This window comes from Choristoneura fumiferana, chromosome 20 (genome assembly GCF_025370935.1).
Source record: "Choristoneura fumiferana chromosome 20, NRCan_CFum_1, whole genome shotgun sequence".
Classification (NCBI taxonomy): Eukaryota; Metazoa; Arthropoda; class Insecta; order Lepidoptera; family Tortricidae; genus Choristoneura; species Choristoneura fumiferana.
The window spans coordinates 9,712,818-9,739,310 of NC_133491.1; the positions used below are offsets into that span (position 1 = coordinate 9,712,818).

The following is a 26,493-nucleotide window of genomic DNA, read 5'->3' on the forward strand; positions in this document are numbered from 1 at the left end:
CCAAAAATGTAATTGAAATAATATGATATTACGGCATCCTACGGACATTTAAGATACTCAAAAAACATAAACCATAAACATATGGTATGTGCTACTGCTGCACTCTGACGGCATAAAATTGCAGTAATATTCCCTATTATGATGTTACCACCCATTTGCGATCATTGAACACTTAATTTCCAATCAATGAGCATCATTGGCTGATATACTTTCCACTTGTGGGAAAATGTCTCTTTTCAGAATCAGAGGGCTTGAGATGTAAAAGTAGGGCTCACTTGGTAACTTTACACACACATCATACAATTGCTTCGGAGGTGTTTTTCGTGACTTTTTCTTCACCGAAAAGCTCGTGGCAAATTCAAATGAATTAAAATGCATCAATTCAATTTAAATTTACAATATACCTACATGAAATCAGTGCACTAAACTTCGCACGCGTAAATCATTAAATCCAGCAGTTGCTCTGAAATTCCCGTGGCAATTCCTAAAAATTACATCGTGGTGCCAAATTTCATGATACCAAGCGGATGAAGATATAAAAATATTAATTATTCCAATCATGTGAGAAATTCGGAATACAATGTAGCGTATGCGTTGATGTCCAGCTATCGTCATTCAAATCCATCCAGCCGTTTTAGCGTGAAAGAGTAACAAACATACACAAACAAACAAACATTCGCATTTATAATAATAGGATGTCCAAAGCGATGTGTGTGCAAATTTTATGATTTAAAATTCAGGTTTTGTTCCGCGTACCTTGATTTTAGAGAAGAACGATATTTCGGCACAGTTGCATGCGCCATGATCACGAGAGGGCTGTGCCGGAAATATCAAGCTTTTCTAAAATCAAGGTACTTACGCGGAACAAAACCCGAATTTAAATCATAACATTAGTAATGACCGCGATAGTCTAAAACATAATGTGGACAAGGAGTGAATACAATTGACAAGATTTCATATTTCTAAGACTATAATTTGATTCGTTCTCTGTATTCTGGTTGGAAAGAGAAAGACGCGATGTTTTTAATATTTCGCTTCGATTATTAATTAATTTATTAAAAAAATTAAGATGTGCTTATTCTAAAAGGGGATAACTCCAAAACTACCACACAATAGATCCATTACTTTTGTCTAGTCTCTATTAAAAAAAAAAGATCACGTAAATCTGACGTAGAAGTTGTCAAAATTATGAGAGCTCCTTTTTCTGGTGAAAAAGGCAAAGGAATCATATCTATTCTGTGGTAGTGTTGGCAAATTCAGTTTTTTTTTGTATTTTTTTAAATATGGAGAAATAAATTATAATAAATATTTTCCCATGTTCAGGAGGCAAAACTCTTTCGATTCCTGTAGTACAGGTGTTAAAAAAATTAAATCTCGTCAATTTAACGACGGCATAACGTAGTAATCGCGCTATATATTCCTATCATTGGTATTGACATGTGTATAAGCCTTTACCCTGCGGCCGCGCCGCTGTTTTGAGCGGAATGACACGCGCGCGAGTCGATAATATTGTCAGCTGTCGATAGAATGTCGATGCGTTGATCGATCAGGGGCAGTTATGAAATCGATTCCTGATTTTTATGTAGAGCTTTATTTGGCAAGAAGGGGAAATAAAGCTCACTGGTTCAACTTATTAGTTTTTAAAATATTAGAATATACGGATCACTCACGTATTCAGTTATTATGTATGTCAGACATGTATCTACATTGCAAGAACTGAGCTAAATATAATAGTGCTGGTGCGGATTATAACATGTTAAAATTTAATTAAACACTTTTATTTTCACCTTTTTCGAAATTACAACAACTGTGATTTAAAATTGTTTTGAGGAAATATGTATGACTGTTTCAAACACGCCTCCTAGTTTTGTTCAAGCCAAGCACACCTTGATCAAGGACCATAGATTGATTCGAAACAGTTGGTCATACCTCGATCACAAATAAGTGTGTGAGCGTATATTTTATTGTTTGTGTCTCACGGTAGTATTGTTCATCCACTTTGGCTCATGACCATATCGAGGTACCTACAATGTTTTGTACAGAAGATAGTTTAGCTTTCCATCCACTGCCAAACAGCAATTTGGTATATGTACGACTATCACACGAAAGCCTTTGTACTTCCTGCAGGACAAATTAAACTTTTAATGTTACGTCAGCCTTTCTATCCCATTTCGCATTCGTGCTATGGTATAAAGCCTGCTATTTTTCACACCTAGATAACGTCCAAATCCCGACAGCTGAGCTAAGGGCTGTCTTATTAGAGTGCCGTTGTAGGACCACCATGGGAGGGCTTTTATTACATGTCATGCAGCGAGAACATTTGTTAGTTGCAGCGATTAAGGCAGTTTAGTGTTAGGTTTGTTTTGTTTTGATATGTTTACAAGGCCTCTGTGCATTCAACTAATGTGAGAAAACTCCGGCTTCTGATTGGTCTGACCAAATCACATCTAATTACATTTCTTTAACGAAGTGAGAAGGAAAGGGGCAAATGGACGCTGTTTTGCAAATAAATATGATGCGCGTTGGGCGCGGTGACCTTGCTTGTTTGTACGCACAAGGTCACTGGAAGCTATTTTCGCCTTAAGACAAGTCATTGCCAAGTAAAGATAAATATTGCCAAGTAGATTGTTAGTCAAGTAAAGATAAGTTTTAGAGAGGACCAATTCAATTACAGAACTTTTAAAAAGAAAATTAGGTACAAACACAGCATCAAAACGCATCCAAAATAGGACAACACCAACAATGCAATGCAACAGTTAAAGAATCGTACGGCATTAGTAGTTCACAAGGAGATAATAGTTCATACATTTCTCATACATTTATAACATCCATTGTGGCTTAGGTTCATAGAGTCCGCAGCCATTTATTAATAGGACATATTTGGACAGAGTTGGACAAGCAATAAATAAAGGCATAGAGGCTTACGTTCTGACAGAGCTGATCGTTAGCTACGCTCGCATTGGTTATTAAAGGGTATTAGGAGTTTGTTAGACATATTATGTTACAATACAAAGTAGTTCGTCAAGAAGTAGTTGCATATTGTAGCAACAGACCTGTTGGAGACTGGCCTAAAGGAATTTTACTTTTAGTCGTCGGCAAAAAATAGGTATGACGGAAAAAAATCCGATGAGATCTAGAGGACATGCAGTAGGGGAGGAGGGGATGGCACCGGATTGTCTAACGTGTCTATGCGAATCAGCGATAGCAGAAATGTGAAATAGCAAGCTATCTGCTCTTACCCGCTATCCGATTTCACCCCCCTAAATGTTAACGATAGATTTTTCATTGCAGCTCAACATATTCGTAATAATGTACTTCAACAGTTAGGTAGTGACTTTTATTACAATGTCATTAATGTCTAATTTTGACAAAATCACGCGTCTTCGTGGATGGCACTAGGTATATTCAGTGCTTCTCTAAGGAATTGTTCTACGAAACACCTCTCACTGTTTTACTATGTAGATACTTTAGTGTTTAGGATTTAATAACATCCGGAAAGCATCACTAATTCTCAGTCGTATTTGTTAGTTTATTGTATTACCCATATATTTTGTTTTGAAAAAAAAAAAACTTTCTGACAAGTTTCCAGCGGCGCATTCTTCTTGGCAATGATGAGTCTTTCCAAAAGCGCTGGTAGTATAAAATATTCATGCAAAGTTACAGCTTTCTAGTACTAACGGTCTCTTAGCCGCGGACAGACAGATAGATAGACAGACGGACAGACATGGCGACACTACTTATAAGGGTTCCTAGCTGACTACGGAACCCTATTAAGTGACATGTAAATGAGCCTTTTGTGGCCTACTTACAGAATAAACGTTTTAATTTTGATTTTTGATTTATTGTACAGTTGTACAGGCAGTTTTTTTCCATTCCGGGAATGGGTAGTCTATCACCAGCAAATTTGTCTTAAATAAAGTCAAGTGAAGTACGTACTATGCTTATAATATACAAAATACGATGTAAGCGTCTACAAAGGCTTGCATCAGATGCTAAGAGTATGTAGGTACGCCATATATTATCCCCATCTTCAATACAGCACATAATATAATTGCACAACAAATATTACGTCAACCGCACATTACGCTTATTTGCTCGCATATGCAACATAATTGCATGTTTGTGTGTACGGCGATGCCATGATGCCAATATGTGTTTACCAAAATTGACCATAATGTCATGGTAACTGATAAGCATAACAAGGTTTGCTGACAGGTATAACGATGGTAGGCTGGAACCGTAGGCTGGAACATTACCTAAGCGAAATCCTTCGGATTGGACTTGACGACCGGATGGCCAAGTGGTTAGAGAACTTGACTACGAAGCTTGAATTCCCAGCCGGGGCAGATATTTGTATGAATAATACGAATGTTTGTTCTCGGGTCTTAGATGTTTAATATGCATTGAAGAAGTATTTAAGTATGTATTTATCTATATAAGTATCTTTATCCGTTGTCTAGTATCCATAGTACAAGCTTTGTTTAGTTTGGGACTAGGTCAATTGGTGTCAAGTGTCCCATGATATTTATTTATTTATTTGTGTGCCATATAATAGATATCTTTTAAGTAGTGCGTCCAGAACGCACTTTTCCCGGATAAAAAGTATCCTATGCTAATCAAGGATAATATAGCTTTTAACCTCTCGTACCTATGCTAAAAAAAACCTACCTTTTAGTACTATTACTTATTCTGTGGTTTTAGTCTCTTTTGTCCAAAATAATAGCAATTTTAAATTTTACAGATTAAAAATACAAAATGAAAAAATTAGCTATTAATTAATTTGGTACAGATCTGTGCTCAAGCATACAAGAGGTAAATAACTCGTAGTTAATGATTTTTTTTTAAATCAGTGAAGCGCTTATTATAATGGGACCCATTGGGAAGTCCACTTTTAGAAACAGTGAACCTACCTTCAACGTAAATGATCCTTCTAAAAAATAAAGAAGCGCAACTTTTACAGAAAGTGTTTATTTCGGGAAAGGAGTTTTTCAAACTGAAACTTAGGAACGCTGAAACTTCAAAATTAAATATGTAAACAAGTAGATAGCTAAACCTGTGGCTAAACTAAATTGGCAGGCAAATAAGACTTTGTAAGTTAAAACTGCGTACCTACGCGCATGTGCGCATGCGCCTTCCTACAGATGGTTGCGTTGAACTTGATCTAGACAATACGGACTTAGCGAATGGTGAATGTCCAACCTCTACGTTATCGATCTAATAACGATAGCACTTTATCTTTATCTCGAGACTGTAACGAAGGTTCACGGTCACCAATGAAAAACGGTCAAGTTTAAACTATTTGTGATATGTGGTAACGTCAAATGTCAAAGTATTATTATTATAGGAAAACTTACCACAGCTAAGGTAAGTCGGTTTATTGCTGTTAAGTAAATTAAAGTTTATCCTTATAAGTTTTTATTTTCATTCTCAGTTCAGTACCCTTTATGGTTGCTACACACGTGCTCGTAGCTACACACATAGATTAAGATTAAGAGCGGAAAGAATGCATTGCTTTTTGTTTCACTTTTCCCCACCGTTGCTTATTTAATGCTCATCAAGTACGCAGGCTAATAGTAAAAATAGGCAATATAAAAAAAATGCATCTCAAATCAATACGTTAGCAAAATTGATCTTTCAAATAATGTAGCTACAGTCACCAGCACCAATATCTGACATAACAAGGCGTGCATAAATATTTGATACGATTCTAGGATTCTTCCTAGGGCCGGCAGGACGTGTCAGATATTTTGCATACGAGTACTCCGCTGTGGCAGAATATAAATGCGTGACTGTACAAACATTCAGTACATTCTTTACATGCATAAAAATTATCGATTGAAATGAAATAGCTTATTTTGCTTTAGGCATGATTGAGATTTTTGAGGTTCGAACTTTTTTTTTTAAGTAATGGAATGTGTAGTAGTTTTTCAAAGAGTTGTTGTATTGCATTGTAGTGACGAAATATAAAGTTCTAAATGGACATTCATCCAATTTAAATCACGATTAAGACATGCCCTGTCATCCCACTCCTAATAATTGAAATTCCTTCGCGGCCACAATAGAGCAACTAAGAGCAATTTCAAGGATAACAAATGTTATTGTGTCGTTTGTCGCCAGCGACCGGCCGATCACTTGCCGATGCCTATCTGCGATTAAACGAGTACCAATTAGGGAAATCAGTGTAGGGTTGGCACGGGTAAGACGTTCTTAAGCCGAACAGTTGGCAGTTGCAATCCACTGCTATTGAAAATGAAATGAAAAAAAAAAGCCAACGAACAGCTAGATACAGGCACCTATCAGTTGCTTCCACCTGCCTGCCTGATTGGGTAGTAAATACCTGCTTCATCATCATCATAGACATCGACATAGGCCTCCCCCAAAGAGCGCCATTGCACCCAGCAGGGCTACTACGAAACTCGAAACTCGAAGTTCGTGTCGTGCGATCCCTCTCGCTCTCGTATTAAATAGTATAAGTGTCGCACGACACGAACTTCGAGTTTCGAGTTTCGTAGTAGCCTTTCTGTCCTCGACTAGACGCATCCAGCTTCTACCAGCAGCTTTTCGCAGATCGTCACTCTACCTGGCCGGACCTACTTATGATTCGCAAAGAAAACCCAGGCAATCGTTATTGGCAGTCCATACTTTATCTCTCGGATTTCTGACTTGGTATTTCCAAACTTGTATTTTGATGGTACAATTATTCTTTCTCATCTACCGTCAGAATTTTCTACCTCTCCAAACGAAAATTACTCTGGCTCAGTCTCTTTTGCTCCCGTTGCTTAACTACATGGTGATATTGGTTATCTGGATCTTAATGAGGGGCTGCTTGACAAGCTTGATCGCCTTCAGAATGTATGTATTCGATACATTTTTGGACTCCGCAAGTACGGCCACGTGTCTAATTTCAGGGTACAACTGAAGTGGTTGCTTATAACTACTAAGGGATCGTAGGAACATCCACGTTCTGTCATTACTTTTCAACACTCTTTTTAATCCTTCTGCTCCTATATACCTTTCCGAGCGTTTCAGCTACTTGGCTGCTGGCAGTCAGTATCGGTTACGATCGAGTACCAATCTCCTTTTAGCCTGTCCTTCTACCTCATCCAAAACATACATTTATAGGCGAATAAATTATAATGTAATCATTTATTAGCTAGTCATTTTTCGTTTTGATGTAACACTTTCACATAATCGTGATTGTTTTGAACTAGTAAGCCATATGGATCTGATTTTTAACATTCAGCCCTAAGTGCAAGATTGAAGTCATTTTCCAATCGAACACGAATCGATGAATCGATTTTGAACTCGTTATCTAGTTCGGCACCAACGAGTTTAATGAATAGAATCGAATAACTTACAAGGGAATCTAAATAATCGACACCGCGAATCAGATTGCAATCTGTTTAGTCGATTTATAAGGATCTGCGGGTTCCTGTACGTCGATACTATCGGTTGCTCGGTGAGCATTAGTTATAGTGATTTGTTTAACCGTTTGAAATTTACGCTGGTGCGTTTGATCGATTTTCTAATTCAAGATAGTTATTGTAAAGTACTTTTTCTATATCTACGGTAGGCGTTAAAGTGACCCCACGTGCTCGTCGCTCGATTGCAGCGATAAGTCTGGTCACGAGACCCCATTTTGAAGGTGATTTTGAATTTCCCACGACTCAAAAAAAGTAGCGTCAAGTCGCCGCGTCGAGCAGCAGCGACAAGATGGCATCTTGCAGGATCGATCTTGGCGTTGGAAGCTGATTTCTTAATCTCATTTAGTAGCAGTCGTGGCAGTGGTACAAATAAAAGAAATTGGAGTGAATGAAAACAAAAATAACAGTGTTCGTTCGTTTAAAGCCTGCTTTAGCACCAAGATACTTTTTGCATGTTTTTTTTTTGCAATTTTTGTTTGTGTGCTTGCATGTTTGCCAAGGTCAAATCAGTCATGACAAGTCTCAAGCTGCAATGATCTATTAGTATACCAAAAGTGGTCTAAGTAGCTGTCATAGGCGAAAACTGTATCATATTTTTTGGAGCCATTTAGATTAGCGTAGGTATGCCAACGTGGGCGTATACTTGGTGTACCTAAATTAAAAGACACAGACACTGCATGGTGACACTTTCACATTTTCTCCTTTTTAATGTTTTCTGGACTGTTGGCCTTTTAGAGAGGCTCAGAGTCACGCAACGAGCTATGGAGAGAGCTATACTTGGGGTTTCTTTGCGCGATAGAATCCGGAATACGGAAACTCGTCGAAGAACTAGTCACCGACACACACATCGAATCACACACCACATCGCTCAAACGAAGAACAGATAGCAGTTGTGGGAGAAAAGTCCTCGAGTGGCGATCACGAACCGGAAGACGAAGCGTTGGCTTGGCAGCCAGGCCTCCCACCAGGTGGACTGACGACATCGTGAGAGTAGCGGCAAATCGGTGGATGCAAGTGGCGCGTTGTCGTTCATTGTGGCGTTCTAAGGGGGAGGCCTTTGTTCAGCAGTGGACGTCTTCCGGCTGATGATGATGATGATGAACTGTTTTCTACATGGTGTACAACAACAAGTTATTGTATTGTATTCAGACAACCTAGTTTTAAGTACCTATCTTACCTGTGAGTAATAGAAAAGAAAATTACTCACCATCTTCTTTTATAGCAACAGCAGCGTGAGGCACACCAGCCCAAGGACTTGGAAGGTCCAAGAATACTGCATCAGCTTTACCATCAAGGTCGTCACCAAAGCCTTCTTCAAGGACATCCCTGTGTTTAGCCTGAAATTAGAATTAAGTTTATTTTGGAATCAGATTTAAATGCAGCTATTGATTGCAATTTCATTTATGTGGGAATTATTTATGGGTAAGATAGATAGATTTTTTTTTAATCAAAATTAATTCGATTCTTGTATTCATCTAAAGTTGTGGTAGCATAAAATTTTGTCATATGACCCCTCAAGCAGCGGGTCGTGGATTCCAAGTTTCGAACTTAGGCTAACACCTTTGAGTTTTTCGAAATTTATGTCTAGAATTATATTTAAAATTTACCATGAGCTTTACAGTGAAGGAAAACATCGTGAGGAAACCTGCACACACCACCGAAGATTGGTATTCAATGGTGTGTGTGAAGTTCCCAATCCGCATTGGACCCGCGTGGGAACTACGGCCCAAGCCCTCTCATTCTGATAGGAGGCCTGTGCTCTAAAGTGGGACGTGTATAGGTCGAGATGATGATGATGATTTAACTGAAAGCAAAAAGGTAACTCACAGTGACAAACTCCGCTAGCCCATGCGCCTCGAACTCGTCGCGCGCGATGTTCGCGCGGTGCTCATGGAAGTCAAATGTGTAGACGTGGCCGCGCGGCCGCACCCGTCGTATTAGAGCATGGGTTAGAGACCCGCTCCCAGTGCCTGGGGTGTTGGATGGTAGCTCTTAGTTATGCAGTCATATAAATATAATCTAGATATTTAACCCCTCGTATGCTAAGACACGGATCAGTGTCAAATTTAATTATTTTTGTATTTTTTTAATCAGCAGAATTTGTCATGGCATGTTTGTGAATAAAGTTCTTTATGAACATGAAACTACCGTGAGACTCACTCATATTAAATGTTATTATAACGGATAACTCACGTCTTAAACCGAGTTTAGCTCGACATGTTTCGGGCTATTTCGTAGCCCTTCCTCTCAGGAGCACGCGAACCGCTCTGCTCGCACGACTGTCCGACGAAACTAACACCGGCGCACAACTACCCGACGATAAAAATGCGAAAAATAAAGAAATACAAAAAATAAAATAAAAAATAAAATGCAATGCAATTTTAAATAAAATAAAATGCGGGTAGTTGTGCGCCGGTGTTAGTTTCGTCGGACAGTCGTGCGAGCAGAGCGGTGGCGCGTAGTGTGCGTGTTGCGGCAGCCGCCGGGTTCGTGTGCTCCTGAGAGGAAGGGCTACGAAATAGCCCGAAACATGTCGAGCTAAACTCGGTTTAAGACGTGAGTTATCCGTTATAATAACATTTAAAGTTCTTTATCTATCTATCTACATAAATCTAATATCTTTAAAGAAGCGATTCTTGTATATTTATTTTAATTTTTTGATGAAACCTGCTATGTGAGGGTTTTCAGGTACAAATAGTTGAACCAGCTTGACCTCAACTCTGGGAAAAAGTGTGTTTCCGAGTTTTATTCGCCCAAGTATACAACATTAAGTAAGAGGGAGTCTTTTTCAAAGCGAAAGATATGGCAAGATCTATGAAATCAAAAGTATGGGGACCTCTGTACTAAAGCCATCTTAACACTGTGCAAGAAATTTGTAGTTTTCTTACAGACAGCAATGTTTTTCAGGATTTAGGGTAGGGCAACCGGGGCTACAGCCCCATGGCCTCCATAAAAGAAAGGCCCCCACAATAGAAACTTCAGTTTTTTTTTCAAATTCGGACAAGTAAACTATTGTTAGTGTACTATTGTAAACAACTTTTCCTTTCAAACATAATTATACTATTAAATAAAATAATGATATTATGTTTATGCAAACATAATTATACTGCTCATTTTATTTGGAAAATAGTTTATGGGTCCCCACTCCTCTGTGGCCCCCAAGCCTCCACACCTCTTAATCCGACCCTGAAAAAGGCAATACATACCAGCTTCAATAACCGAACAGCCTGGGACCAAGTCAAGCTGCATCAATATCATACTGATGTCAGGCGTGTAAATGATCTGTGTGCGATGGGGCAGAGTGACAGACCACAGCTCAGGAGTTGGCTGCAAGACGTGACCCCAGCCTTTTGATAGCTCTACCTGTCAAAAAAAATGTTGGTTAACCTCTGGTATACTTAGGAAGCAGGTCTAAATAACTCAATTATAGGCTATCTTTTTTTTTTTTTTTTATCAGGGGCTCAAAGCATTGGCAGAAGGCGTGCAGAATGGTGATTACTCCACTGACAAGGACAAGAGCTAGGCTCTTAAATATTATGATGATGATAATGATGACTTAAGTCAGCAGAATTTGTGTTTATTAAAACAGATGAGACTTAAATGTAGTACCTATTCTATTTAGTTCCCATGTTTATATGATCTAAGTGTTTATATTATAAGTTTTTTGTACTGCTTTATGGTGTGCAATAAAGAATATTTGTATTGTATTGTATTGTTTCATAATCACAGAACTTTAATGCTGAAAACAAATTGAAATTGCACTTTTCTACTATAGCACTTTTTGGATAGGATGGGTAGGGTGACATTTAAGTTTTTTCCATTCCACGCCATGAATGTTTCAGGCCAATAATATACTTGAATTCCCAAAGAACAAAAAAATATCTCTATAGCTTAAAAGATTTCGTAATAATAAACAGAAATCATATCGAAAATACAAACTGAGACATGGATGCACAGAAAAACCAGAAAAAGAGACCAGCACTGGGAATCGAACCCAGGTCCTCAGCATTCCGTGCTGACTACAAAAAACCAAACATAAACAGAAATCACTTAAAAATATATTATTGTGTTTTAAAACTAAAAAGATAAATTTTAATCTCGTCAAGTTACATCGCGTAACACATTACTCTATTTCAATTGCAACGTCTGTCAATTAGTATGAGAGTGAAGGTCCTTAAATGAATCTTTGTATCAAGTGTTTCGTATTGTTTGATGTTTTGAACTGTTACTTTCTTATTCCATTTTATTATTACGGTTTTTTTGTTTTTTTTTTTACCGTTATTAGTTTTGATATAGTGCCAAGAAGACCGCATGGTTTGTGAGATACTGTGAGATTTCTCTAACGTGGAGCATCGAATTTGTTGTATATAATAGCACAATAAAATATCAATGGAATCTTTATAGAATTTACTCAATCTCTGTTATGACAGCATAAACAAACTTAGTTGCTAACCATTTGAAAACCACATACGACGGGGCAGTGCCAGCCAGTACTCACACTCCTCTTCACAGCACTGTCGTGGTCATCAGCACAATCCCAAGCTGTTCCGCAATTTCAACAGGCGCGGACCAGCCAAAGCTTTTGTCAGTAGATCAGCTTCCATATCTTCAGTCCGAAGATAATTGACCTCTAATACTCCTTCTTGAATACAGTTCCGAATGAAATGCATTTTTAGGTCAATATGCTTTGACTTTGAAGTCACCATAGCGTTTTGACTCAGTTTCAGGGCGGCTTGATTGTCATTGAATACGACGATTCGTTCGTAGCTGGCTCCTAAATCTTTATACAGATTTCTTAGATGGATTGCTTCTTTAGCAGCCTCAGTTAAGGCCACATATTCGGCCTCAGCTGTAGATAGAGCGACACTTCTTTGCTTCTTAGACATCCAACTTACAGCTGTCCCAGCAAATTTAAAACAATAGCCCGAAAAAGATTTTCTATCAAGTTTACATGCCCCCCAATCTGCATCTGCCAATCCATACAGTTCTTGACCAGTTTTCTAAAAATTAGGCCGACACTCTTCGTTCCTTTCAAGTAACGCAGTACTCTCTTTGCGCACTTAAAATGTTCTTCTCCATAGCAATCATTAAATTGAGAGAGGTAGCTAATAGCAAACATTATATCAGGGCGAGTTGCCACTGCTATATACATGAGAGTGCCAATTAAGTTCTTGTATGGAAGGTTTAGGCGATCATCTTTTTCACCTTTCTCTAGAATAAGACCTGGCTCTATAGGCGTAGAAACAGATTTGCAGTCTTCCATTTTAAACTTTTTGAGAGTTTCTTCTATGAACTTCTCTTGGTTTAGTTTAATTTCGTCTCTTTTGTAGGTTACATCAATTCCAATCAAACGTTTAGGTGTCGATAAGTCTTTCAGCTCAAATTTCGTGTTTAGCAGGTCTTTTATTTCTTGGAGCTTTCTTGGACATGAGTAGGCAATTAAAAGGTCATCGACATAAATTACTATGATTATTTTAACTCCTCTTTTCTCTAGTAGATATACACATGGGTCAGCTTCTGAAGCTTTGAAACCAATGTTCTTTAATTCTGTGTCGAGTTTCTTATACCACTGCCTCCCTGCCTGCTTAAGTCCATATAGAGCTTTTATAAGACGGCAGACTTTCCCTTTGGAATTATTTTTAAGTCTTTTAACATTTCAACTGTTTTGTTGTATAACGTCAGATCTTCTTTTCTACTTTCGTCAACCATGATTTCAGTCAGGTATTCTTCTAAATATTCCGGACATTTCATTACTATTTTCTCTTCTAGTTCTCCATTCAGATATGCTGTCGTCACGTCCATCTGGTTCAATTTTAACCCTTCTTCGATTGCTATTCCAACAACAGATCTGATCGAACTTAGTTTAGCCACAGGAGCGTACGTTTCATTGTAGTCAACGCCTGGTCGCTGAGTAAAACCCGTGCTACGAGTCTGGCCTTCCTTGTAATATTGTTATCCGGTCCTACTTTGTTTCTTAGGATCATCTTGTAATCCACTTCTTTCATGTTTTTATTTTCTTTTCTATTTTCCAGGTTCCATTCTTGACATGTGCTCTTATTTCGGCTTTTATTGCATCATGCCAGTAGTCATCATCTTCATTTTCTTCAGATAAATTACACATTTCCGACAATAAATGACTTTCTTCATTTTCATCCAGAACAAAATCTTTAGTCCACGCTGGTTGGTGCCTTTGTCTTTGTGGTCTCCCATTTCCAGGTGCCTCAACAATTTCTGATGCGTCATCGTAAGATTCTATTTCGTCTGTAGATGAGGCGTCATCTTCTTGATAATTTAGATTTTGTAATGTGTTCTCATTTTTAGTCTCTATAAGTTCAACTTCAATTTGTGGTATATTGTTTTCTTTATTTTTACCTCTACTTTTGTTTTCTTTTTCAGATATATTTGAGTTCTGTCCCTTTTCAGTCACAAGATGTTCGTAGTTCTGATTTCCTTCTTCGAAGTACATTTTATCTATGACTTTTATGTCCCTGCTAGTTATCACATCATTATCTTCAGGTATGTAGACTCTGTATGCCTTCGAGGTCATCGAGTATCCCATGAATACACCTTCTTTAGTGTTCTGGGTAAGCTTTCCCCGTTTCTTCTTTTTCAGTACAAAGGTCTTTCTGCCAAATACGTATAGATGATGTGCGCATGGTGTTCGCCCAACCCACTTCTGGAACGGTGTAGTGCCATCTAGGGCTTTGGAAGGACTTCGATTTATTAAGTAGTTCGCAGTAGCTACCGCTTCCGCCCAGAGCTTTTTGGGTGCATTAGCTTCAATCAACAGACATCTGGTTTTATCAAGTAACGATCGGTTTTTTCTCTCGCTTATTCCGTTTTGTTGAGGAGTATAAACGGTGGTCAATCTTCTTTGAATGCCGTGCGATTTGAGATAATCGTCGAACTCCTTGTTTCGGTATTCTGTACCATTGTCTGATTGCAGGTATTTTATCTTTTTGTTGTGGAACGTCTCAACTTCATTTTTGTAATCTTTGAACATTTTGAATACGTCACTCTTCTTTTTCATAAAATAGACGTGACAGTAACGAGTGAAATCGTCTATAAATGTGACGTAATATCTTGATCCTGCTATTGTCTCACACTCAAAAGGTCCACATACGTCGCTGTGGATTATTTCCAACTTGTCTGTTGTGTATAAGTCCATATATCTTGAGAATGGTAGTCGTGATAGTTTGCCTTTAATGCAAGTCTCGCATGTTTCCAACTTCTCGTCAGTAAAGTTCAAGCCATACATAAGCTCATCTTTAGCCATCGTCTTCAAATCTTTTTCATTTATGTGGCCAAGTTTACGATGCCATTCCATGATACCATTGCCCATTTTTGGTGTGAAATGTGCAGTCTCTTTTGTTTTGAATTCAATGTAATAGAGCCCATCTTTTCTTTGTGCTGTCACTGCCACCTCACCACCTTTTTCTATGACGTAGGCTTTGTCTTTCTCAAAAACGACCTTATTCCTTTGTCTGTTATTTTTCCGACGGACAATAGGTTCACTGACACATCGGGAATGTACAGGGTATCAATGAGGTTGTAATTTTCTTTTCCGGTACTGACAGTGACTCTTCCTTTTCCTTGAATCATGCTTGTATGCTTGTTTGATGCCAACTTCAAAGTGCCGTTTTCAGGGGTCATTGTGGAAAACTTTGATTTTTCGCCACACATGTGTGATGAGCAGCCGCTATCTAGACACCAGGTTTCTTCATTGGTATCTGAACTTGCAGTGCTGAGACAAACATTAAAATTTTTGTTTTTGTTTATGTTGTCTTTCTCATTGGCGTTCTTCTTCTTTCCCAACACGTCTCTGTAGTGTGACCTTTACGTTTGCAACTCTTGCAGTACGACTTCTGTTTATTTTTCTTGAAGTGATATGCTTCTGAGTTTTCAGATGGTTCACTACCACTCCTAGCCTGATATTCTTCAAGAATTTTTACTTTCAGGTCTTCGGGAGAGGGTAGCGTGTCACGAGACTCTATGGCTATCCTAAAGTTTTCAAAAGTTGTTGGCAGGCTATATAGAAGCATAATGCTGAGCAATTCTGAAGGTATTTTTATATCCATATCTGCGAGTTTATCCACCACGTCCATGAAATTATTTATGTGATCACGGATGTCTTCATCGGCGGTCATTCGCTTAAGAACTAGTTGTTTCAACAAGGTGGCTTTCCTTGCAGGCCCGGTGCTTTGGTAAGTAGCTTTTAATTTGTCCCATACTGCTTTAGACGTCGTGCAGGCTTTAATTTGTTTTAATTCGGACGGCGATAACAAAAGTAAAATTTCAGCTCTTGCCTTTAAGTCCTCCTTGTTGAACGCTGTCTTCGCTGCCGCATCTGCATTAGGTGGCAATATTTTCTCACCACTCACGATATCCCAATAGTCATTTTTAATCAGGACCGCTTGTGCTTGCAGGCACCAAGTATCATAATTTGACTTGGTCAACGGTTCTATGGTGCGATAACTCGACGTTGATGCCATTATACTAACTCGTAAGTCAACCACGCTCTGCTACCATATTTGTGAGATTTCTCTAACGTGGAGCATCGAATTTGTTGTATATAATAGCACAATAAAATATCAATGGAATCTTTATAGAATTTACTCAATCTCTGTTATGACAGCATAAACAAACTTAGTTGCTAACCATTTGAAAACCACATACGACGGGGCAGTGCCAGCCAGTACTCACAGATACCGATAGACAAGCAAAAACACTTGCTACGCGGGTGAAGTCTCAGGCAAAAACTAGTTAAAAATATAAATTATCACTAATGAAATTGATTACACACCCTTAGCATATTTAATCGAGAATCGCAATAAATCGATTCGAATTTACATTGTCACACACAACCCAACCGTACCCATCCTATCCGAAAGTACTATACTGAAAAATATAACCCTTGGCGGTCAAGTAAAATGGTATATGACAAAGAAAAAGATTTACCTTGCTTCCATATTCTACTCCGATAAGGTTTTTAACCTTCAAAGCACCAAATGTAGTTTGGAAAACATTCTCTACCATTTCTCCTTTTTTATTTTTTATTTCAGGTTTCACATCTATAGCGTGTACATTATTACTTAAGTATAAGATCACAGTATCTCCTTCGTCAATTTTATCTTTGTAATTTCGGAAACTCATTTTTGAGTTAGTAACTAACTGAATTTTCTTGGACAAAGTTTGTAAACATCAAGTACTTGTCGCTGTCGCACCGGTGAAAACCATGTGGTTTTGACGTTTTGGAAATGAAATGTCAACTTGGTCATACATTTTTCAGTAAAAAAAAAGTTTTTTTTTAAATATAATAAGTTCCAGCTTACAAATGATAGTTGAATTTTTGACGTTAGTAATGTTCGTAATATATTTAAGAACCCGACAGTATTCTGATTCCATTTTGAGTTGTGAGAATGTGTCTGGTTAATAGTGAGAAACGCCTGAACATCTATTTCAGTTTTTGCGTTCCTACTCTATAAAACGGAATCGATATCGGATGCATGAACGAACATAAATATTTTATTTACACAGGGAACATAGCTTTTTTACTAAATCGTTTTGATTCACTTTTTTAATATTTATCTGCTTATGTTTTTGTCCTAATAAAGGGTAATTACATTATTACATGATCTGAACAATGACGGATGTGTTGCTTTGGTGAATGAAACGGAACGTTTTACGTTGATATATCTAAATTCTCCATTGTAGAAATAGACCTCATATCGGGTGACAGGTTGACACACTCTTTCCTGGTCCGGATAGTACCGACACGGAAATACAGAACCTGTTTATTGTGTACTCACCAATAGAAACTGACATGAGAACAGTATTTGTCGACCTGGAATTAATGTCTACATTAACATTATTAATGAATTACAAACCCTCGTGTACTTGCCGTAAGGGTGTTGAAATATCAGAGCGTACATTATTGTCGTTTACTCTGGGTTGACATTGACAAGTACGGGGTCGTACACTAACCGGACCCCCGTAACGAAAAATTGCACAGCGAGCAACGTCAGTAAGCTTGTCCTTTTTTTCTGTATTTCATGAATTAAATAAAGTGTTTTGAGTGGAAAATGAGAAGTGAACGATACGTGACAACACCAATTCTGATTTAATTCACCGACTTTTAAAATGGTGAAAATGGAGACATCGAAAAATAACAGCAAAACAAGTTCCCTAAAGGCACTAATACTGAAAGCCTGGCGAGAGCGATGGACCGACATACAATGGGGTATCAACATCAAGACTATAATACCCCGTGGAGTCAGTGGAGATCTCTACAACCTGGCGGATTGTATACTTCAGCAGGCCATGGTTGGATGTGGAGCTAACCAGTTAGTAATATCATACCTTAAGCATTCTTTAGCTTCACATTTAGTCTCTTACGCGGCTGTACTGCAGAGAATTTCAAAATTTGATGCATTCCACAAACCTCACTGCATCTTGAGTCTTTTGGAGTTTTTAGAACATTTTCTGGACAGTATCACTTGCCGTGGTAAGTTAGAGGAAGAAGTGTTTGCCAATGCTGTCTCATCAACAATACTGTGGCTTTTGCAAGTTTACCATTACTCTTTGAGCAAATATCCATCTTCAAACCATGTTCAGAGCCAAGAACTTTTGGAAAAATCTACAGCGTTACTGAATTCCATTGTGAACACTGATTTTCTACTTGCAATGTTTTATTTGGCAAAGCAAAATGACCCAGATGAATACAATGAGGTCACAAAAAAGTGCCAAGAGATCACAGCTTTTATGATGATGAACACACAATTCAAAGCCCCGGTTGCTATTCATGAGACATTACAAAAGATTTGCAATTTGGATATTGATAAAATAGCTCCTTTAAATGTTAAACCTGAGCCTGTCACCCATTGTTTGCAAGCATTAATTGCTATAGATCTTTTGGCCAACCCTAGTGCTGATATGCAGCAACTGTCTACTCAATTGCTTATGATAAAGAGAATTAAAGGATACTCTCTTGGACGTCTGTATTGTGAACTCATCAGGGCCTGCTTCATCTCATTGAATGATTCTAGTAAAGATGCTTCAAAACAAGCACTCTGGGCAGCTTTCACATTTCTCAAAATACCTCAGGTTATACATTACCTTCATAATAATTGTGGCACTACTAATAAGGAAGAAGAATATTCATTGGAGGTTATTGAAGCATTTGAAAAGCTGCTGCAATCAACTCCTCTGTTAGATATTGTTGACACCAAAAATTCATGTAACAGTATTGTGTCCCTTTTGGAGCCATTAGTTAAACTGAATGTTGTGACTGAACAGCACTTGTCATACTTTAGCCAAAAACGAGATAATAAAGAGATTAAATTGCAGAAATTAGAGCCTACAGGGTTGCAGGGATCAGTTCCTTCTTTCATTACCCGAGCTGAACCAACTTTGGCTGGGATACTGAAGACAATGAGCGGTGACTTCCATAAAATGCAGGAACAACTATATGCTATGCTTTGCCAAATTGTTGGAGGGACTTCTTTGGTCACAATATTAGCAGTTGCAGCTGTAGAGGGAAAACTGAAGTTATTTGTTTCCAGACTTATCAGATTCAATGAGTTTGCCTTACTGGCTGCTAGTGAAAAAGGTGCATCTCAGTCCAAGGTGTACATATTTGACATTTCATTCTTGATTCTCTGCTCAATAGTGCAAGATTATGGTGTTGAAGCTGTTTTGGAAGAAAACGGTGATTCTTTCTTTGAGAAATGGGTAAGGGAATGTATGCCTCAAAAAGGAGCCCACAAATCTCCTGACCAAATGCTTCAGAAATGTGATTCATCAGTTGTTGACATCTTTATTCATCACCTGAGTGCTCCTGACTTTGATTTTAAAAATTCTAATTTGAAACCTCATGAACTATGCATGAATGTGAGTAGGACTGTCAAAGAAGTATTATTTGCTTGGGAACAAGGTTCCTTGTCTGCTGTTGATGTAAAAAGGATGTTGGACTCTTTGAGGCAAAAAATGGCATCTTTAGCTGTCTGTGCTACAGTTTGGCTTTGTGCATACATTGATGTTGTACACCAAGATGCTTTCTTGAAACCTATAAATATGATTCAACAGTTCCTCACCTCTCCTAGTGAAGTGGAACTGGCACAAATTGATAATTTCAAGGAACGCGCAATTTTAATGTGCCAAATCATAAGGAAGATGCAATATGACATCCATCCTCCATCAGTACCAAAAAGTAAGACTATGACTTTACCCCACACGATTATATCGCGAGAACCGATTTTAGAGCAATTACAATCTGCCTGGGAAGATGTGAAAACCAGAGGCTACCTTCATATTGATGCCACTAATATTATTGAAAGCCTTTTGTATGCAGCAGGTCCTGTGTGGTTTGTCACAAATTTGGTAAAAGAGACCTTGAAATTTCGGTACCAGGAAGATCTTGACAGGTCAGTGGATATAGTTCTTGCTATGTTTCATTTGAATATTGAAAAGTGCACAGAAGCCATGTTATTGCATGTGTTACCTCAATACTTGTATAATTCTAAGTTGTGTGACGAATTGGTTGAGCCTCAATCAGCAACTTTAGCCAAAATGGCTGTATACTGTGTCTATGCTGCACTTGAGCACAGTAATTTGACTAAAATCCAAAATACGAGGAAAAGGCGTCATGATGATAATGATGATTTGGATGCAATGGTTTCTTCTAGCAAAGTAAGAAGACTCAATGATAATAGTGTTGATGGCAATGCTATGTATTATTCCCAAGCACAAAATGTATCTGGAATAAATTTGAAAGAGCCATTGGGATCTGCTTTGGACACACTGTTTAAAACTTTTTCTCACTTGGCTGGTAAAAATGGTGATGTGACTCCACAAACACAATTTATTTTGGAGTTTTTAATATATGTGGTGCAGTGTGGTGAAGAGAGAGCTCAGATAGTTCTGCAAAAGATGCCAAGTGAACTGGTGCCCACACTAATAAAAGCACTGCCAGACAGTTTCAACATTAATTTAATTTTAAGACTGCATGATTTGTCTACCCCTTATGGTAGGAAAGACACTGCTAGAGATCTATGTCTGCTGCGAAATATGAAATTAAGACCTGAATAACTGTTTAGTCTATTTAGTCTATTTTGAGGAATCGATGATGTAATGTAATATAGGAGTAAATAAAATAAACTTTTTAAAATAGTAAAATCTTTACTTTTCCAAACTCAATTCAACAATGTAGCGATTATAAATTAAAACTAGACTTCAATATTCTTTACAATTTTTTATAGAAGAATTTCCTCCATCTTCTTGGAAAAAAAATTCAAGCTTTGTATAATTAACTAACTGTAACTTTACACATCTAGTTCTGGACGGATTTAGATCACATAGAGATGCTAGCATGCACCAGGGCTCAATAACAACGAACATTACTTTTATTACTTACTAAGAAGTAGACCTCCTTTTAAGGCATTGACTTACCAAATTAAATAAAAGAAAAATCTAATCACGATTAAATTAACGTCGCATTATGTACATCGTATACACACTATCACATTGCATGTGAAGGAATTTAATTAAGGTAAAACTTATATTATGAGAGTAATTTGTACAAGTTTCTTATTTCTATGGAATATACAGTCTGCCTAGCATGATAAAAATTCTTACGCTACAAAGATCACAGGAGAGTTCCAGAGCTTTTGTCTAAATAATAATAAAAATTATTAAAATAGGGTAACATAGTATTGAATAAATTTAAATAGAAATAAAACAAGCTACACTTTAGTTATAAAGCAGGCTTCTTGGCATCTGGCGAATCAGGATGTGGATGATCTAAAACAAGACAAACAAATACATTAGTCCATGAATAGAAATACAGCTGATAGGAAAAGTTGATCAACTATTTAATTAAAGCGTTAGGTCAAACATTAAAAACTTTGTGGAGACCCTGAACACTTGCTTGGAAATTATAGGTACAGTTTAGAAGGAGAAAAACAAAAAATTAACAATGAATGACATAGTCAGATTTTTAATTAAATTTTGAATGCAAGCTACATAAATAAAAATATATTTGTTTTATGAAATCAATTTTCGCTCACCAATTTGCCTTCTTAGAACCTCTCCTTCCCTCGTTGCGTTATACGCTGGCGGTGGATTACTGACCCTCATTTGTAAGCTTAATCTATTAGGATTGCAGTTTTCGTCGACTGTGTCGGTGCTCGCGAACGATGCCCTCTGACTCCTATTCCAACTCTGCTGATAGGAACTTTCTGTTGTTACTGTGTTACATCTATTAATAGTATGAGGAACATATTGCTCTGGCGACCAATCGAACACGAAGGCGTGACTATAGTTCTGTGAGTAAGCCGACGGAGTGCCAGACGGCGTCGGGGGTGTGGTCGTTACGTATGGACTCAAGTCTTGATGGCAGACGTCGGGAACTTTTTGGAGCGCCGATTCAGACCACGTCGGACTAGGATTCCACTGATCTACCATTTCTGTTTCGGATATATTAAAGTTTTTGGACCCTGGTCTTCTGCTTGCTATGGACCCTGTTACGGCTACTAAAGTTTCTCCTCCTGATGTGACTGTGGAAGGTGTACACCGTGGAGACATGTTTGGAACAGGAGTGTTGGGTTTCTCTTCAGAGTTTTTTCCTTTCCGTTTTGCATTAGATTGGATCCTAGTATCTTCTATTCTGACTGTGTGGTACCTGGAACAAGAAGCTAATGTTAAACATGTGATATAGTTATTGGGTAAATTAGGGGACAATATCAACTATATCAAAATTACTGTAAATAAAGAAAGAGTACATAGGTGTAGGTATTCACGGCTAATTGATATCTGGTTGTAGCTTTTGAATTACTTGGCAGGTACCTACGTAATCGATAGTGATTGAATGAAACCTTATGCCTAGTTTCTTGCAGGACACTTTTTTGTGACGGTTGACTTCCTGAAAGCGCCGGTAGGATAAAAAACCGGCCAAGAGCGTGTCGAACACACCCAGGATAGGGTTCCGTAGCCTTACGAAAAAATCAAGTAATATTTTTCTAAGGATTTCGTATTGTGTACGGAATCTTCCAAGTTTAGGTGTGTATTATACCTTTGGCTGCTATTTACTCTTAAAGTTCTAATAATTCTACGTCTATGGGAGGTAGGTACTTACCCTAAAAAAAATGTTTTGTTTTTTATTTTACCACTTTGTCGGCGTGACTGATATAACAGCTTTCTAATACTAACGGTCTCTTAGCTAAGCTGCGGACAGACAGACATAGAGACAGACGGACAGACATGGCAAAACTACAATTTAAGGGTTCTTAGTTGACTACGGAACCCTAAAAACATGAATGAACTCTGTGTTATATTTGCAAAATAATCTTTTACTACTAAGTATCTTGATTTCGAAACTGGGCGCAAATATTTACTTAGGCAAAGTTACGAAGGTAGCACAGTGAGCTTTTTTTTTAGATAAAATAGGTACTTAGCTGGAGAAACCATCAAATATAATACCTGTTATCCTGCAATGACACCGAGTAATCCACAGGCCCATTGTCGGCTCTCTCATAGGCATAATGCATCGGAGTGAGATGAGGCACATGCGGTATATGGGGCTGCAGCCCAGGGTTGGGCATCATGACTTGACTTCCATTTATACAGACGGGAGGTGCTGGCGCGTACTGCATCGCTGGAGGGTACACTTGAAGATCGGGCGGTGGAGGCCCGTACATCCTCGTCGCTGCTTCGTAGGCCAAGCCGTAATGGAGTTTTGACTGTACGGCGTAGTAGTGGTAGAGCCATGGATTTGCTTTCATGACTGTTGCTTCCTCCTCGCTGTGGAAGAAATAACTATGTTAAATTGATTCAGGCGTTACACATCAATAATGTAATTTCCATATCAATGAACAATGACTTTGCTCACCCGCGACCTTACGATAGCTACCTACGTCTATGTAACCAAGTCTGTTCATGCAGCTACTCCGCCTCTACACTGTAATAAGAACACATCACACAAACTATCACCACCTCTCTCATCATTACCTTACATCCCTGGTTGAGTTCGAAACGCGTTAGCGTAGTGTGCTAGTGGTGACAGGTAGTTGGGTTCGTGTGATGTGCGTCGCGTGTACATTTGCGTGTGCTGTGTGTTCTTACAGTGTGGAGGCGGAAGAGCTGCATGAACACACATTTGACATACACACGGGTGAGCAGTTATTGTATAGTTCATTGTCTATGTTAAATTTCTAAAGTACCACTAATATTCATCATCATCATCAGCCGGAAGACGTTCAATGCTGAACAAACGCCTCCCCCTTATAACGCCACAATGAACGACAACTCGCCACTTGCATCCACCAGTTTCCCGCAACTCTCACGATGTCGTCAGTCTAATATTATAAATGCGAAAGTTTGTAAGTCTGTTTGTTTTTACTTCATCTGGTCTTAACCTCTGCATCGGTGAAATTCGGTGTAGGTACAGATAGTTTGTGCCCCGGGGAAGGACATAGGATAGTTTTTATCCCGGAAAATTGCATAGTTCATGCGCGGGATAGCGATAAACGGATTCTACGCGGACATAAGTAGTCCCGCTGGCAACAGCTAGTTACTTAAAAAAAAGAGATTTTATTAAATAATTTGTCTGTACTTAGGTAGGTATACGAGTATAAGGTAACCTCCACCTTAGAATTAATTTTTATGACGCTTAAGAGGGTTTATATTTGCTGAGCTGGCAACGTTGCATTTTTGTTAGTTTTTTTTCGATTATTTCATTAAAATTGAATGAAATTCCTTAAAAACGAATTTATGTTTGGTTTTTTAAAGAAAATAAAAGTCTATAACGAATAATTATTGGAGTAGACACATTAACTATATATTAAGAAGGGTTCTATCAGACAGCATTATTAATTTTCATTAATTTTTATGGAATAATCGGATAAAACTAACAAAAATGCGACGTTGCCAGCTCAGCAGGTATCCTTTTAATAACTATCAGATCCTTTGTCGCCGTTCATGCAGAAAATAGAGCGAAAATATAAGGACATAATAAAGCTATTTAATGCATTTGAAGTAATTTCAACTGAGATAATGTGAATGTGGGAAAGAATTCCTCCATCAGTGCGTTTTACATGGTTTGGCCATTAGTGGGAACTGGGAATGAGCTCCACTAAAGTTTAATGTTTATATTAAAATACCGGGGATTTCAAGACTTTGTAATGTATTTATGGTCTTATTTATAAGTTCAACCACAATCATCACAGCATCTGTCTGCAGCAACATTAGTTTGACGCCTAAGTCATAGTTGTAGTAAACATAAACGTGTAAAAAACATACACTCGAATTGAGAACCTCCTCCTTTTTTGAAGTCGGTTAAAAATAGTTTAGGTGTACTCGTATGTATATCAATATTGTAGATCCAAGTTCATTCAATTTGCGTTCGTTATAATACTATTTTTACTTTTTATTGATTGGGTTAATTAATTTGGAATACAATTTATATTTAGCAGAATCCACAAAAATAGTACTTTTTCGGACTAGCTGATTCTCGCGTTGAATTATCCAGCAACGAATCCATAAAAAAATCAATCAAAAGCACAGGCCTCCTCTCAGAATGAAAGAGCTTGGGCCGTAGTTCCCACGCGGGCCCAGTGCGGATTGGGAACTTCACACACACACATTTGCTTTGCAGGTTTGTGAAGGTTTCCTCACGGTGTTTTCCTTCACCGTAAAGCTTGTGCTCAATTTCAAACTTTGAACGCACGATCCTCTGCTTGAGAGGCCATAGGTCAAACCACGCGGTCACCATCACGGCTTATAATTATTTATATTATAAAAAACTACATTATTATAACGTGATGCGTACTTATTTATTTTATACAATACATCGCTTTGTAGCTTTGAGTATTTAACTAGAAAAAAGTAAGCTAATTTAAAGCTTGCTTTTTGTTTTTTTTATACACAGTTTTTAGGACTCAAAAATGACGACGAGGCTTGAATCACGAACTTTTTATTTTTTGACAAATTAAGGGTTACATATTCCCACTGCAGTTAGAATACTGACCCATCTGAGACAAAGTTACCTAGCACTTGCATAGCACTATGAATTCGAAATGTAGATGGCACTAAAACAACACGATCAACAAAACAAAACAGAAGCTCAACAAAACCAAGATAACCCCAGAATTTTATAGGCAATGAATTAAAATCAAACAAACAATAATACTGTGTTCCCGCGGAAAGGTAGTATTAAATTCGTAGGGACCTCGGTTAACCTTTAGCGCGCTGAACCAGCGTTTGAGTAAGCCAACCTTTGCGATAGTGGTTGCCGGGAAATGTCACATAGTTGGACTCAGCCCTGGACCTATATAGGTATCGTCGCATAGAACAGTGTTAGTGAGAAAACACTGAAATAATCAAGTACTTAAAATATTGGGTTTTGGGCCATGGTCATTGGTCATGGTTTTGTGAATTCAAAGCGCTCTCTGATTTTGGTAATGCGAGAGAGAGCCTGCATCGTTGTTTTTAGTTTCGATTAATCAACGCATTGTAACTAGGTGCCTACAAAAATATGTAAACAGACAAGGTAAAATAAAATTGCTTAATTTACATTGTAAGTAAATCTGTACTATGTTTTAACTTCTCTCTATAATTAAATTAGATTAAGTAGGTATCTGCAGCTAGGAGGTCTGAGGAGGTTTACAATTTACGATCAGCACCTGATGAGAGTGGGTTGAAAATCTGACAGGTAATAAACGACTATTTAAATTGGAATGCTTATATTATTTAAGTTTCAAACTTTACAGTACCTATCGTTTTGATGTCCGAATGCTAAAATGTAACAAATAGGTACAAAACTATCGAAAAATATGTTAGGAAAAAGTCTTATTTACATGTAACTGAAATTGGTAGCTATTTAAGTGTTTTAGTATAGGGGATATTTGAAGTGTCTATTCCTAGAGTAGGTAGCAGTAGTACGTAGGGTAAGACTCATGGCCACTTGAATCTGGAAAATAAATCTAAGCTTGAAAGTTCCATACATTTTAACACTACCAAATGGAGCTTAACACTAGATCGAGATTCAGTTTATTGCAGCAAGTAGCAATTAGTAGGT

At 37.9% G+C, this 26,493-nt stretch overlaps 3 protein-coding genes across 3 annotated transcripts in view; 1 reads left to right on the plus strand and 2 right to left on the minus strand.

The window, feature by feature from the left end:
- LOC141439019 (tRNA (adenine(58)-N(1))-methyltransferase catalytic subunit TRMT61A-like) overlaps positions 1-16,679 on the minus strand; it is an 86,035-nt gene extending 69,356 nt beyond the window's left edge. The window contains exons 1-4 of the mRNA XM_074103130.1: positions 16,383-16,679; positions 10,631-10,787; positions 9,252-9,394; positions 8,632-8,761 (exon numbers count right to left, since the gene is read on the minus strand). Coding sequence (XP_073959231.1) covers positions 8,632-8,761; positions 9,252-9,394; positions 10,631-10,787; positions 16,383-16,577 — 625 coding nt within the window. The 5' untranslated portion in view covers positions 16,578-16,679. The remainder of the gene's footprint in view (positions 1-8,631; positions 8,762-9,251; positions 9,395-10,630; positions 10,788-16,382) is intronic.
- A 530-nt stretch (positions 16,680-17,209) lies between these two features.
- On the plus strand, positions 17,210-20,585 carry LOC141439099 (mediator of RNA polymerase II transcription subunit 24-like). Its single transcript, XM_074103233.1, has one exon. It carries the CDS (start codon positions 17,565-17,567, stop codon positions 20,508-20,510), a length of 2,946 nt encoding a protein of 981 aa, XP_073959334.1. The 5' UTR covers positions 17,210-17,564; the 3' UTR covers positions 20,511-20,585.
- LOC141439100 (uncharacterized) lies at positions 20,581-23,271 on the minus strand. The gene is made up of 3 exons (XM_074103234.1): positions 22,899-23,271; positions 21,488-22,101; positions 20,581-21,221 (listed from the first exon to the last, which is right to left on the minus strand). The coding sequence occupies exons 1-3, from the start codon at positions 23,198-23,200 to the stop codon at positions 21,175-21,177; spliced, it is 963 nt and encodes a 320-aa protein (XP_073959335.1). The 5' UTR covers positions 23,201-23,271; the 3' UTR covers positions 20,581-21,174.
- Between the last annotated feature and the right edge of the window lie 3,222 nt (positions 23,272-26,493).